Source organism: Diplotaxodon limnothrissa, linkage group LG2, assembly GCF_057381915.1.
Source record: "Diplotaxodon limnothrissa isolate DT_005_m linkage group LG2, D_limnothrissa_male_GT1.1, whole genome shotgun sequence".
In the NCBI taxonomy this organism is placed as follows: Eukaryota; Metazoa; Chordata; class Actinopteri; order Cichliformes; family Cichlidae; genus Diplotaxodon; species Diplotaxodon limnothrissa.
This window is the reverse complement of record NC_140597.1, coordinates 2,220,519-2,235,664: the sequence shown is the minus strand read 5'-3', so window position 1 is coordinate 2,235,664 and position 15,146 is coordinate 2,220,519. Positions and strand designations below refer to the sequence as shown.

Genomic DNA, 15,146 nt, shown 5'->3' with positions numbered 1-15,146 from the left:
AATTACTTGGAAAATGTTTTGTAATAAACTGTTTAATCAGTTGGAAAAGTGAAATGTCTGTGTGTGATTTTACAGAAGTTACTTTAGTAACTTAAAACTATTTGGATATTTGTGAGTGGGATATATGTAAAAAAGTAAGTTAGAGCAACTCAGCTAATGTAATGTGTCAACTTAATATTACCAGAAAATCTAAATCAATATGAGGTTGTTCAGCTTAATTATGCTTTCGGTGGTCAAAGTAAAACACGTTGGTTTGTTAAACCAGCCGAGTTTGCCAAACCTAAAAATTACTTGCTGGATTTATTGAACAACACTGAGCTGAGTGGAAACTTTGGGCACGTTTTTTTAAGTTGAGCCAACAAAACGTTTTATAGAGTGGAGAAGATGATGTTGTAAACTTATCACCAAACAGTGTTGGTCAAGTTACTTGAAAAAAGTAATCAGTAACTAATTACTGAAGTAACGCGTTACTGCCCATCCCTGTCACCAAATATTACATCCTGTGACATGTACAGACCCCAGTGTGTGCATTCACTGCTGTAGTCTGACTGCAGCTAGAAGACCTCTGAAGTCTCTCTCACGCACCAGCAGAACATGTAGCAGTCTGCCACTGAAGGAAGTACTCGGGGCTTTAAGAGTGACCGCCATGGAGGGGGGAGTATTATCTAACAGGTACGACAGTTCAGCCAACATTCTCTTATTGCTCACTACCACCACTGGGTCAAGAGGGCGTCCCACAACAGGCCTTCAGCTTGTTCCCAGTATGCTGCTGCCCCAGCAGACCACACCATGAAACACGAGTTATGATGCACTTCTTTCTGTGTGCTGTGGTGAGTGGACATCCAAGCCTTCTTGATTCCATAATCTAACACGGCAAAAATGATCAGAATAAAAGGCAGAACATACAAAACCAATCTGCAGGTTTGCAGTCCGGGCAGCGGTCCCCTGGTGTCTCTGCTGGGAATTTCCACTGTGGACATCTCATCTCACAGAAGGAAAAGGGAAGAACCCTATATAGAAAATAGTACATTTAGTGAGTTTTTAAAACTTTTTTTCTTTAAATTAAAACCTCTTGAGACCCAAAGCTGCCAGTAGCGGGGGCAGAGGGGGTGAACTGTAGCTGAACACTATTGGCATGTGTGGTGTCCACAACAACCTCAGGATCGCCACTAAATGCTCATAGAAACCATTTCATCCAAACTCAGCAAAAACAAGTGAGCTAAACTTACAGCCCAGATTCTATTCAGCTGCAAGACTTCAGACTGCAGTTCAGTTTTTTTACACAGCGCCAAATCACAACAGCAGTCGCCTCAGGGTGCTTTATATTGTAAGGTAGACCTGCAATAATACATGCATTATCTTCTGGCATGCTATAGGAGTGTTTGATATTTGGTATGTCAGAAACACTCGTGTAAAATATTGCTTAGCTGTGACTAAAGAAGAGACCTTGCTCATTTGGCAGGACATACACTTTTCCACCGTTTGTTGTATTGTCTACACATAAGTTGTGATTATATCACAGAAATGTGTGATGATGAAATTACTGTTTCTCATGAACAAATCATTGACTACACCACATTTTGCGTACCTATAATAAATAGTATTATGAGAAAAGTCCAAGTACAGCTTTGTGGGACAGGTTTGAGCCACTTACTGTTATTACTGTTTAAATTAAACCTGTTTGTGATCAGTGCTGTTGTCAGGGTGTTTTGTGTTAAAGGATTAGACCAGAGACATGCTGCAGAAGGTAACTTTATTGAGAACACAAACACAGGAACTCAATAGGCCCTATCTAACACCCATGAGTGCAACATAGCCATCTAGGAAGCGCATGGCCCCTTTTTCGCCACCTTCACAGTATTCTTCTCTTCTCTGTAGGAGAGAAAAACAAACATAGATTCAGTGTGTGCGTGTGCGTGTGCGTGTGTGTGTGTGTGTGTGTGCGTGTGCGCGTGCGTGTGTGTGTGTTACATGCCTGTTCTTCTTGCAGAGAAGACACTCGGTGTCATAGGTTTTTCCATCGCTCCCACATACTGGAGCATACTCCTTGGTGCAGATTCCTCCTTCGTACTTCCCACAGTTGGGCTGGATACAAAAGCAGGCAGTGACAGGATTACTGATTCTTAATTTAATCCCTTCAGCAAGTCTTGGGTTTAACCTCCAGTGCCTGGTAGACCTCTGAACAGACCCACACGGGGGTCACCATTAACAGGTGCTCATTTCTTAACTTCTTAACTGAATCAGGAAAATCTGAATCATCTTTATTTGTTTGTGTACACAAACAAGGAATTGCTCTCTGCATGCAAAGAACAAATGTTTTCAAGTAGCAGTATCTATAGTACACACACACAAACACAGGTGTGTGTGTGTATATATATATTTCAATGCGTTAGTATGGTCAGCTCGTTAACGCGTTAGTTAGCGCAGTGCAGCCCCACGCACAGGGCTCGCTAACGAAGAATTGCCGTGTTAATTCAGTTATGGCGTTGATGTTATTTTAACGCTGACAGCACTAATATATATATATATATATATATATGTATATATTCACACACACATATATTGGCAAGAATACCAGAGGCACAAAACACCAGCTACTGGCAGACCGAGCAGTCAGCTGAGACTGCAACACTAGGCTGACCAACCTGTGCAAGAAGGCCTATGACTCAGTGCCCCACAGCTGGATCCTGGAATGCCGAGAACTGTACAAGATCAACAGGACCCTGAGAGCCTTCATCAGGTGCTCAATGGGGATGTGGCGTACAACACTAGCCCATAGCACAAGTCACCATCAAGTACCTCCTGCACAATCCAGTTTCTCTGTCCTGTCTTTGTTTATCGTACAGTTAGTATTGTATAGTATTGTATAGTTAGTAAATAGTACCTTTTAATCCCTTAATTTTACCGAATTTACCAATTTAGCATGTTATTTATTTGTAATTCCTAGTTTTATATCTCTTGGAGATCATTAACAAGACTGGCTACGCAGTTGTCAGCAGCCACCTCCTGTTCATGGATGACATCAAGCTGTATGCTAAGAGTGAGAGGGAAGGTAGTCAGAACTGAGGGGATCGAACTACCAGAAGGCAACATTGCAGACATAGAGGAGAGCTACAGGTACCTGGGGATAGGGATGGGTATCGAAACACGGTTCTTGTTGAGAACCTGTTCCCACTGTTTCAGTTCCTTGGAGTTGTTTGCCATTTTTGCAAACGATTCCCTTATCGATTCCAGTCGCCCCGAATGACGTCACCACGTTGCGGAGCGTCATTTACCTGACAGGAAACACGGCGCCTAAGCTCAACGCTCAAAAGTTTGGTTAGACTTTACGAGAACAGATGACATCAGGGCAACTTGCAATACTTGCAAAGTAGATGTTTCATTTAAGGGAGGAAACACTACGAATATGCAAAAAACACGCGATGACCTTAAATGAATGTCGTGTTTTTAATTCCGCTCCGGACTCGTGAATCTCAACCCAGCAGCAGCGGTAGCATTTCCACGTCCTCTCCCGTTAATGCAGCAGGTAAATAATCAACTAACAGTGCATATTATGTTAGCGCGATCTGCCTTATTACAAACCTGCCATTACTGTGCATTTAGTGACCATGATGAGAGAGACAGACAGAGTCTGGCTCAGATGCTGGCAGTTCTCGCTGCAGTCTACCGGTAGCGTCTCCTTTCAGGCCAGGACAGACGAATGTCACCGGCCTAGAGGGAAGCGAGCCGGCGTCAGGAACAGGCTGAGAGCTCGTGCACACCGCACACCTCTGCCTAGCATCCTGCTCGCCAACGTCCAGTCACTGGAGAACAAGCTTGACGACCTCAGGGCCAGGATAAAGTTCCAGAGAGACATTCGGGACTGCAATCTCCTCTGCTTCACCGAGACATGGCTGAACCCAGCGGTGCCGGACCACGCCATCCAGCCGGCCGGGTTCTTCTCGGTTCACCGCATGGACAGGACACGGGACTCGGGGAAGTCAAGGGGAGGCGGCGTGTGTTTAATGGTGAACAACAACTGGTGCAACAGTGCGAACGTTGTTCCTCTCACACGCTCCTGCACACCAAATCTGGAACTACTGTCCATCATGTGTCGTCCTTTTTATCTACCTCGGGAATTTACATCGGTCATTGTAAGTGCCGTTTATATTCCACCACAAGCAGACACGGTCACCGCCTTATGCGAGCTGCATGAGGCACTCACACAGCACCAGACACAACACCGGGACGCTGCGCTTATTGTGACGGGGGACTTTAATAGCGCCAACCTCAAACGCGCAGCGCCGAACTTTTATCAACACATCACCTGCCCCACCAGGGGTGAAAGGACACTGGACCACTGCTACACTACGGTCAAGGACGGCTACAAGGCACAATCTCACCCCCCGTTTGGCAAATCTGATCACGCCGCCATCTTCCTCATGCCAAAATACAAACAAAGGCTGAAACAGGAAGTTCCGGTTCAGAGGAAGGTCGCGCGCTGGACGGATCAATCGGTGGCCGCGTTACAGGACGCACTCGATGACGCAGACTGGGGCATGTTCAGAAACAGCTCCGACGATGACGTCAACGTGTTTACGGAAGCGGTTGTGGGATTCATCGGGAAACTAGCGGATGATACCGTGGAGACAAAGACTATCACAACGTTTCCCAACCAGAAGCCGTGGGTGGATAAAACCATCCGCGACGCTCTGAGATCCCGCACCGCTGCCTACAACACGGGACTCATGACGGGGGACATGGACCCGTACAAAGCCGCGTCATATAACGTGCGGAGGGCGGTGAAAGAGGCGAAGCAGCGCTACGGGAGGAAACTAGAGTCACAACTCCAACAGAGTGACTCTAGGAGCCTGTGGCGGGGACTAAGGACAATAACGGACTATAAAGCACCAACAACCGGTATGACGAACGCGGCCGTGACTCTGGCAGACGAGCTGAACACTTTCTATGCTCGCTTCGAGGCTGCAGCTAAGGTCTCCAACAATGCTAGTGTTAGCGGCGCTAACGGCTGCAGACAGGAAGATACTGCCAGCACCGGAAACGTGCTCGTCATCTCCGAGCATGAAGTAAGGAGAGCCTTCAAGAGAGTGAACACCAGGAAAGCAGCAGGACCAGACGGCATCCCAGGTCGTATCCTAAGAGACTGCGCATACCAGCTAGCTCCTGTGTTCACTGAGATATTCAACATCTCTTTATCTCAGTCGGTGATCCCCACATGCTTCAAAGAGTCCATCATTGTTCCTGTCCCGAAGAAACCCCACCCTGCTTCTCTCAATGACTATCGCCCTGTAGCCCTCACCTCAGTAGCGATGAAGTGCTTTGAACGCCTGGTCAGAGACTTCATCATTTCTTCACTACCAGACACACTGGACCCACTACAGTTCGCTTACCGTCCAAATCGTTCCACAGACGATGCCATCTCTCATCTCCTCCACACATCACTCACTCACTTGGACACTAGAAGGGGGAATTATGTTAAAATGCTCTTCATAGACTACAGCTCTGCATTTAACACCATAATTCCCTCCACACTCACCACCAAGCTGGAGCATCTGGGACTCAGCTCATCTATGTGTCAGTGGATCTCCAACTTCCTAACTGGCAGACCACAGGCAGTAAGGATGGGCGGACATGTCTCAGCCTCCACCACTCTCAGCACTGGAGCCCCCCAGGGGTGTGTTCTGAGCCCCCTGCTGTACTCTTTGTACACATATGACTGTGTGGCCACTACCAGCTCCACCACCATCATCAAGTTTGCTGACGACACCGTCGTGGTGGGCCTGATCTCTGATAACAACGAGACGGCCTACCTGAAGGAGATTAGGAATCTGGAGAACTGGTGCCAGAGGAACAACCTCCTTCTAAACGTCAGTAAGACAAAGGAGCTGATAGTGGACTTCAGCACTAAGCAGGAGAGGAACTACCAGACCCCCGTCATCAACGAGTGCCCAGTGGAGAGAGTGGACAGCTTCAAATACCTCGGAGTTCACATCACGCAGGACCTGTCATGGTCCTGTCACATCAACACCGTGGTGAAAAAGGCCCGACAGCGTCTCTACCACCTCAGACGCTTGAGAGACTTCCAACTGCCCTCCAAGGTGCTCAGGAACTTTTACTCGTGCACCATAGAGAGCATCCTGACGGGAAACATCTTAACCTGGTTCGGGAACAGCACCATGCAGGACAGACGAGCTCTACAGAGGGTTGTGCGGTCAGCTGAGCGCACCATCCGCTCCGAGCTCCCTGACCTGCACTCAATCTACAGCAGGCGGTGCTGGACCAAGGCCAGGAAGATCGTGAAGGACCTCAGCCATCCCAACAACAGACTGTTCTCTCTGTTGAGGTCAGGAAAGCGATTCCGCTCCCTGAAGACCAACACAGAGAGACTGAGGAGGAGCTTCTTCCCGCAGGCGATACGGTCTCTCAATCACACCACCACACAGTCCTGACCCACACATACAGTTCTTACACACACACTGGACTTTCTGGACATTGTTTTCACTTCATTACTTAAATCACTTTAAGCATATTTGCACTGCACAAGACATAATGTGGATTGCACAACACTGGACATTATATTCTTCATTTCCAGTTAATACTTGTACAGCTGCTGTTATTGTGTATATATTTATTTATATTTAGATTTCTTCATACATTCTTATATAGTTCTATATTGTGTATTTTGTTGTACAGTTATTTTATTTTCAACTTTAATTTATATATTTTATCTTATTCTTTCTCAGTTAAATTTACCCTTCATTCTAATTTGTGTTGTACAGTTATTTCATTTTTAACCTTAATTTATATTCTATTCCTTCCTAGTTAAATTTACCCTTTTTAATTTTTCATATTTATTTCCTATCTTATTCATAGCCTTTTCCTTTTTTTTCTTTAGGTCACGAGCAGTTGTCCAAGCATTTCACTGCATATCGTACTGTGTATGACTGTGTACGTGACAAATAAAATTTGAATTTGAATTTGAATTTGAAGGACATGTCCTGGTCAAAAATGACTCCAAGGTTCCTCACAGTGTTACTGGAGGCCAAGGTAATGCCATCCAGAGGAAGAATCTGGTTAGATACCATATTTCTAAGCTTTTCAGGGCCGAGTACAATAACCTCAGTACAGTTTGTGCTGACCTTTTTGGGTGGTAATATCAGCATGAAGTTCAAAACACAGTTTATGACCAAAAAGAACACCTAAATACTTGCAAATCTCCACAATAACCTCATTCTTTCCTAAATTTCAAAACAGAAAATTAGAGGTCACCTAGAAAGTACAGATATTTGTGTAAAAATAAGAAAAATAAATATTGCCTGTGTCCAGCTCCCAGCAGCGACACTGACCACAGCCAAATGCAACACGCTGAAGAAAAAGTGTTTCTTACAAAACAAAACTGATAAAGGGGTGAATAAAAACCTTGAACTTTGACAAGGATGATCTCAACACTTTTAATAATAATACTGAACCATAACTTTCCCCAATACTGTTTTTCCTTTAAGCTGTTAAAGGTTTCTCAAGAAGAACAGTTCCATGAGGCTCTGAGAAACCAAATACATGTTTAAACTTGATGGTTTGATCTCTGTTAACGGGAAGATCTTGAAAGGGGCGACTCCCGTAAGTAGAAAGGCATCGTAAATAAAGGTAATTAGTTAAAAGAACGTCGTATTCATTTGAAGTGACCATGCCCACTAAGAAGATCCTGGAAAACATTTAAGACGGGAGAAATAAAAATACTGAATAAGACCAACTCGTACCTCTGTGAGATCAACAAGAGCTTCTGATCTTGGTCCTCCAGATGTCCTCAACTTGTGGTTGTTTGGAAACACAGATGCTGTCTCATCCTGGTGGGAAAGGACTGCACAAACATACACACATGTATTATTTGTGTATTTGTATATATGCTTGTGATCGACCCTGTTTTAACCATCACAATTTCATATCCGGTAAGTATGAGGGTAACCAGCAGTTTGTCCATCAGATTATAATCCCGGTAAGCATAATAAGAGGATGTCATCTGAACGTCCTGTTACGTTGCTCCACTCCAGGTCTTTGATGTGTGAATATGAAAAACATGTTTTGGTCTCTGACAACATCAAAGAAACTCTTCCAGTTTAAATATATTCCTGATCATAAAGGACATCAGGTCTTATCTTGTAAACTAAGGTTTGATAATAATCTGCAGTTCACTTGTTAATGTCGTTTCAAGAGAGAAAACTGGAACTAAAAAAATAATCTGTTTATTTCTTCTGACTATCCTTGAATCCTAAAAGCACACAGTGAATGATAATTTAGGCATTTTTGTATTGTTTAATTAATTAATTAATTAATGTACTGAAATGGACTGAATGTCTTTGTTATAATTATTTGTTTTTACAAATTGTAAACATTCTTTTAAATTAGTCTTGCTAACATATTTTACATGCACCTAAAACCTCAGTTAAAAGGAGGAAAACGTTATTTAAAGAAGAGCCTGAGACAGAAAATGTTCTGAAGATCATCAGTTTGTGCTGTGAATGAACTCACCACAGACAGAAAACAGCAGAACAGCCCAGAACAGCACGGTCAGCTTCATAGCTTCCAGTTTGTAGACGTGTTTCTCTGGCAGCAGGTGTGTGTTTCACATGTTATCCTTATACACACACACTGTGGTCCTGACTGAAGCCGTCCTTTGATTGGCTTCGTTGTAAAGGAAAGGAGACACTCCCACAAGAATACGTCACTGGATAGAAAGAAAACAGCATCCAAAAACTAATATCCAGTTGAAAATGAAGAAGTACAGGGATGTCCACGCCAACAGTTACCCTGTGTTTGGCTTCCTGGAAGGAGGTATTCTTCCAGGTTGGGAAACATTTGTGCAAAATAACCCCAACATTTCAGAAAAACAGAATAAAGCTGCTAAAATGGCCCAAACACCTGAACACACACGCACACACAGACACACACACACACAGGGAAATGAATAACGTTACGTCGAAACCAAGCACACCATTATTTTTCTTGTGGCGTTACCAATAAGTGTGATGTGTCACATGGCCCTCTTCCTATTGAAGAAACAAAAGTTGTATCCAAGATGGCCGACTTCTAAATGGCCACCATGGTCACCGCCCATCTTGAGGAGTTTGCCCCTCACATATACTAATGTGCCACAAACAGGACTTTAATATCACCAACCATTCCCATGTTGTTACGCTGTATCCATGGCCCACCCTGTTGTACTACTTTTTACTTGCTCCCTACATGTTTACAGTTTGAGCCTAAACAGCAGCACATGGCCTGCAGTCCTTTTCTTTTATTAATCACCAGAGGATGTTGCATAAAAGAGGCGACCTGTGCCAAAGTCAGGGGTTAAAGGGGACGGTGGTAAATGGACTGATTCTTAAACAGCACTTTTCTACTCTCCCAGAATACTCGCTGTATACAACATGCCTCATTCACACAAGTGCAAACTAATCTACATTCACACACTGATAAACACATCGGAGGGCAACTTGGGGTTGGTATCGTGCCCAAGGATAGGGCTTTGGAGTTGACGTCACGCCGCAATGCATTATGGGAGCGCAGCGCCATTTTCGGGGTCTACGAATCAAACCAAACACACTGTGTTGGAACGACGACTACAAGAAAGATGCTTAAAAGCAGCTCAAAAGAGAATGTACTGTATAGAGACCGATTTCATTCAGAGGTGAAGCAGCGGTACTTGCAGAAAATAGCGTGCATTGGAAATGTGGACCCGTATGAAATACGGCCGTGGAGTAGAAACCCTGAAGACCAACCGCTACTGACGTAGCCTGATATATTTCATACCTTATCTGTGGAATCAGCGCGTACAAGTCGTCATTCAAACAAAGGTAAGTCAGCTCGAGTACAGCGAGTGAAATGCGTTTGATTTCCCTGCAAACATTCAGATTAGTGCAGCATAAATTCATTCATGAGGGGAAATTACAGTGAGAACATGTGGAGGCTGTTAGGTGGATAACATAGCGAGTTCAGTGCATTGATGTGACACTGTCCTGAAGGATTTAGTTATTCTTTATGGTTAAAGAAATTGCAATGATTTATTCATATTTATTATAAATAATCCTAATTAAACATCTTGCTTCCATGTTTGTATCTTGTGTCACTAAAAATACATTTTATTTTAGTTTTATACATTGATTAATGACCTGCAGAATCTCCTTATCATATTAAGGGATTCATAATTGTCACTTTATACTTTCTCCATCTCTAAAGTGATGACATCCTTGCATTACATCCTTTAGGTTCATTTTCTGCAGGCAGGTTTACACTATAACATGCAGCATTCTATAGATGGACACATAAAGAAATGAAAAATCACATGTATGTGCTAACTTTCTAAACACTTTGTTACATTTATGATAAAGTAGATTAAACACATTTACGTCGGCCTTGGCTCATAGTTCTTGTCTTTAAATGAACTTTGTCTGTGTGTGTTTCAGGTCCTGCACTCTCAAAGACTGAATGAACCAGCATTGCAGCCATGGGTCACTGTGAGCATCACAGGGAAGGTTGAAGCCCCCCGCTGCACCTGTAAGGCCGGAGTCGCAGAGACCTGCAGCCATGTCCCTGCTCTTCTGTTTAATGTAGAAGCAACAGTGTTGATCCGTGGCACAAGGACTGTTACAGATGAACCTGCATACTGGGTTTTGCTGGGTAATGTGACCAAGATACAGCCAGAGGTTGGCCATAAGATAGACTTCTCCTCTTCAGCTGCCCAAAAAAAGGCTCTTGATCAAAACCTAAACAGACCATCTGTAGTGACGGGGAAAAGGAGCCGTCCTCAAAACAGAAAAATCCCACCTGCTACTGTGGAGGAGTTGTCACTGCTATTGGATACTTTGCTGGAACACAGTAAAGCTGTGGGTTGTGGGCATGACCCATAATGTTTTATCTAGGGGTCTAGATTTATGCCTGTAGTGCACTGCCGTGTAAATAATTTGCATTTACTGAATATGTACTGACTGAGTCCCACTGTTCAAAAGTTGAATAAAGAAACAAACTAATTTTTGCTCTTTTTTTTTTTTTATTGAAACCACCTTATAGAACATCACATCAGTTACAATGATGATGTCATTTATAGTTTACAAATGACAAAATGTTTACACAAAATCATGAGTGTTTACATGACATCACCCACTACTAACATTATTTACTGTATCTTTTGAAAAAAATACAGCAATTTTAACAGCACAAGACTTAACATTTAACAGGAGCAGGTTTCATTCTTCCCTGGTTTTATTATCACACTGTTCACCAAACGCAGCAAACCTTCACCATCTTATCCAGGAGGGTCACCTCTTCACCCTCACATGGAAGAAGTAATCTGATTGGCATGGTAGTATGTTTGAAGCAGGTCCCTTGTGTAGCGCTGGAAACCAGTCACGATGTTTCATCCATTTCATCGGCTGGTTTGCTGCAATAATGCCAAATAATTAGCAACTCTATAAATAGACGGTAGTTCTGCAAAATCACTCATTAGGATGTTTGTTCTAATTTGCTATGAGCTCAGAGCGCATCGAAAACAAAACTAATAGGCTATAAAGATATGAACATATTTAGAACTTACCGGAATGAAAATGTCTGGAGCACCAACAGATATTTGGAGATGGAAGAGAACTGGAGCTCGCCTCACAGCTGCTATCCAGGCTGGACGCCTTCGTTTGGTAACATCGATACACGAGCTGCCTCGTGTTGCTTCCAGGTTGGGAAAGAATGAAAAGATAAACCATTTTCAAGCTTATTCTCTTGCCGGTCGTGTGATCGAACATTGCAGCCGACCACACAGCAAATACGAACCATGGCTGTTGTGTGTGACTTCGCTCCCTTTTCACTTGCGCTAGACCCCCAAAATGGCGGATCGGGCCAAAATCCTTTCCACGCCCACCCCCCGTGACATCACGCTCCAAAGCCCTATATCCGGTTGTTCAGTCTGACGTCACTAGCCGTGTCTGGGCCTAAACTCTGCTGCAGGTCCATATATCAAACGATCACTATGGCATTACTGAGAGTTGAAAAACTGTCTAAAGTCTTTCATCTTTAATAAAATGATCAGCGTTCTCCTCTACCAGGTGTAACAATTGAGTTTAACATCCAGGCATCCATGAAAACGGAATTTATGACATTTAACGGAGTTAGAAGTTAGCAGGAAGTTAGCTCGCTAGCTTCTATCTAAATGCAATATAGCATGTCCTGACTGCGGGGTTTTGGAAACAAATTCAAACGTACAGCTCTGCTATCACTTCCAGCATAAATGAAGACAGAAAACTAAACAGCAGTGACGTTTGTAGGGTTACTGAAGTTGGGCTAGCTGGCGGGAGCCTGGGTTTGTTTAGCTAAACGGCCCTAAACTGTTTCCCATTCATTCTCTATGGTAGCGCTAAAGCACTACGGGTGTGATATATTTTTGGCCACTACGGTCTTCCGGCGCTGTTGCGAGTTTGAGATGCGGCGGCACTTTGAAAAAATCTCCTCTTTTACGTTTCGGGAGAGAAAACAAGTAACTCACCTCTCGCAACACATCCCAACGCTCCTCATTCATTGATCAAAGGTAAGAAACGTCGTTTGAAATAAGAATAAACAAACAGAATACATTTACAGCTGTATATTACAGGTAATAGGCGTGTTGCGATTGCATTTACGAAGCATCCATCGCTCAGTTAAAGACGGTGGGAGTTTATCTGCTGTTGTAAAGTGGCACGGTAAAAAATGAATGAACGTGATCCTTAAATAAATTGCGTGTTTCATTGACGTGTTTTACTGTTAAATAAACTTTGTAGGTTTCTGACTGCTGTGACACTGACATTACTATAATGTGGTACAATTAAATAACCGATAAGTGGCTTGTTATGAGATGACATGCTAAATGACTGAACCTGCTTAAAAAATGTATTGCTTTCATCTTGTAATGGGCAGTAATCTTATCAATGCGGAAGTCTGTCTTGATATCTCTCTAACATGAGCAATGCCCACTCGTGTATGAATAAACACGATAGCTTAAATAGATATGTTGATAATCTACCAGCAATTCTTATGTGCCATGACTGCTAAGCAGTTATCACAAATTTTGCAGATAATCATTCAACCATGAAAGGTTTTTATTTACAGACAGAACAGTTTGTTATACCTGGAGGAAAAAACAATTTTATCGCAAATGTTGTCAATGTTCTTTCAAATTGTGTCTCGTTATTGTTCTCCTGCATCCTGCTGTCTAAACCAAGCAGCAAGATTATAACCTGGAATGTCTTTGTTTCTGTTTGGAATCAATTTTGTTTAATATAATTGTTTATTTTTTTCACTGCATGTCAAGATGCACAAAGGTTTGTTGCGCCATATCCAGGGAAAATCTCTGTGGCGTTCCGCAAGAGGCCACTTGGATACCTCGTCAAAAGAAGCTCGACGGATTAAAAATGACCCCAAACTGCAGGACAAGTCTGCACCTGTGAGGGAAGACGATGCTCTGACTGTCATCTATCAGAGAGGAGGCGACGCCTCCAACATGAAGGAAGTGCAGGGAGAGTACATCCTGCAGTTTGGAAAATATAAAGGGAAATCTTTCCGGTGGCTTCTGGAGAATGATGTCGGGTACACCATGTACCTGATCAAAGATCTCCAGAAGGAAGAGGCTGCAGGGACCTCTGTGGAAGAAGGGCATGGCAAGGAGAGCTTGCATTCATTTGTACAGTATACCCTCAGCTTTACAGAGATAAAAGCTCTTCTGGACTATGAGGCCAGCAGAGTGAGTGTTGCTGCAGAAGCCTCTGAGGATGATCAGCTGGTTGGCTTTGGCTCACGAGCCAAGAGCACCTGGAAGGAGATTCAGGAGTCTCCTTTCTACGAGGCAGAGAGACAAAGATGGGTGGAAGAAAAGAGGAAATAGGGGAGAAACTGTTGATATTGTACATAATATAGTTTTGTTCTAGTTTTGTAATGTTTATTTTGTTTATATAAATAAAAACTGATTGTAAATATAAAAATGTGAATAAATTGTGTTCTTTAAAAATAGCAGCACAGCTCTCTTCTTTATAACCTCTTAGAGTTCACCTGTATGTTTATATACCTGTGTGTGCTCACCATCAGGTAATCAGTTTTAAGAAGCTGTGAGTGCTGCCCTGAAAGCTTACATATTATTTCTAAATCACTTCATGTAATGATAACAAGCCATCCTTTCTCTAGTGGGGTCTCACAGCTTTTATCTTTATAATCTTTCTGGTTGATTTATATCATTAGAAACATGACTGCTGTCTTGTATCTGTGTGACTGTACAGCCTATTTCAGACATGACAACCAGACAGTGTCTGAAGTTATCTTTAATGCATGAAACACAGCTGGAGATAGTCCAGACACTTTCTCACTGATATTTTTGGTTTAGGTATTGTTGCTTTCTGGCTTGAAGCTTATCTACAAAAGCAGTTCAATAAGGAGAGATCATGTGGAAAAACCGAACATGATTTATTGAGATACAGAAATCAATGTAACTGTTAGGAAGTTAGACTCCAATGACCCATCATAGCAGAAGAAATCTCAGCAGTGACAGGATTTTACACAAGCCACACCCCAGAGTCAAAATGCTGGTAGTGATGAAGATGGAGGCTGGGACAGGGTTCTGAGTGACCACGGTGAGGAGGAGAAAGGAGAGAGGGCGGGCTGCATGGCTGTGGATCTGAAACGCAGAATGGTAGAAGCAGAAGAGCAACAGATTTAAAGCATGCAGAGTGGAGGCTGGCAAGAGCATGACTGGAATAAAGTAATGATGTCAGTACTGAGTTTGTGCTGGAAAATGAATAGATATAAACTAACAGCCACCAGGAAGCAGACAGATGACTTATTACAGACATGCCTTGTTTAAATTATGTATAAGCATCATTTTCTATGTCATCAGAATGTATCTGTATTATAGTTTTAGCTTTAGTCTTTTTATTAAAAGTTGGATGTCTGCATAATTGTAGACTATATGTCTGGTATGTATCATCTCAAGACTGTCATGATACAGTCTGAGTTATGACAGTATAGGTACGTAATGCAGAAAAATTGCTCCACAGGCCATAACACTATATAATATAAATAAAATGATAATGAAATAAAAATGAAAAGCAAAGTGAAAAATAAATGTTATCCACAATAAGTAG

At 42.8% G+C, this 15,146-nt stretch overlaps 1 protein-coding gene across 1 annotated transcript; it reads right to left on the bottom strand.

Moving 5' to 3' along the window:
* Window positions 1-1,742: 1,742 nt before the first annotated feature.
* Window positions 1,743-8,627, bottom strand: LOC146638005 (ovomucoid-like). The gene is made up of 4 exons (XM_085365423.1): window positions 8,527-8,627; window positions 7,758-7,858; window positions 1,976-2,085; window positions 1,743-1,872 (listed from the first exon to the last, which is right to left on the bottom strand). Exons 1-4 carry the CDS (start codon window positions 8,573-8,575, stop codon window positions 1,821-1,823), a joined length of 312 nt encoding a protein of 103 aa, XP_085221549.1. The 5' UTR covers window positions 8,576-8,627; the 3' UTR covers window positions 1,743-1,820.
* Window positions 8,628-15,146: the final 6,519 nt, after the last annotated feature.

Excerpts from the sequence above, each read along its gene's own strand:
- LOC146638005 (XM_085365423.1), bottom strand. The coding sequence starts at position 8,575 with ATGAAGCTGACCGTGCTGTTCTGGGCTGTTCTGCTGTTTTCTGTCTGT. Across the intron at positions 2,086-7,757 it reads CTCTTGTTGATCTCACAGAG|CCCAACTGTGGGAAGTACGA; the intron begins GTACGAGTTGGT and ends TTTTGTATCCAG. Across the intron at positions 1,873-1,975 it reads CTTCTCTGCAAGAAGAACAG|AGAAGAGAAGAATACTGTGA; the intron begins GCATGTAACACA and ends TCTCTCCTACAG.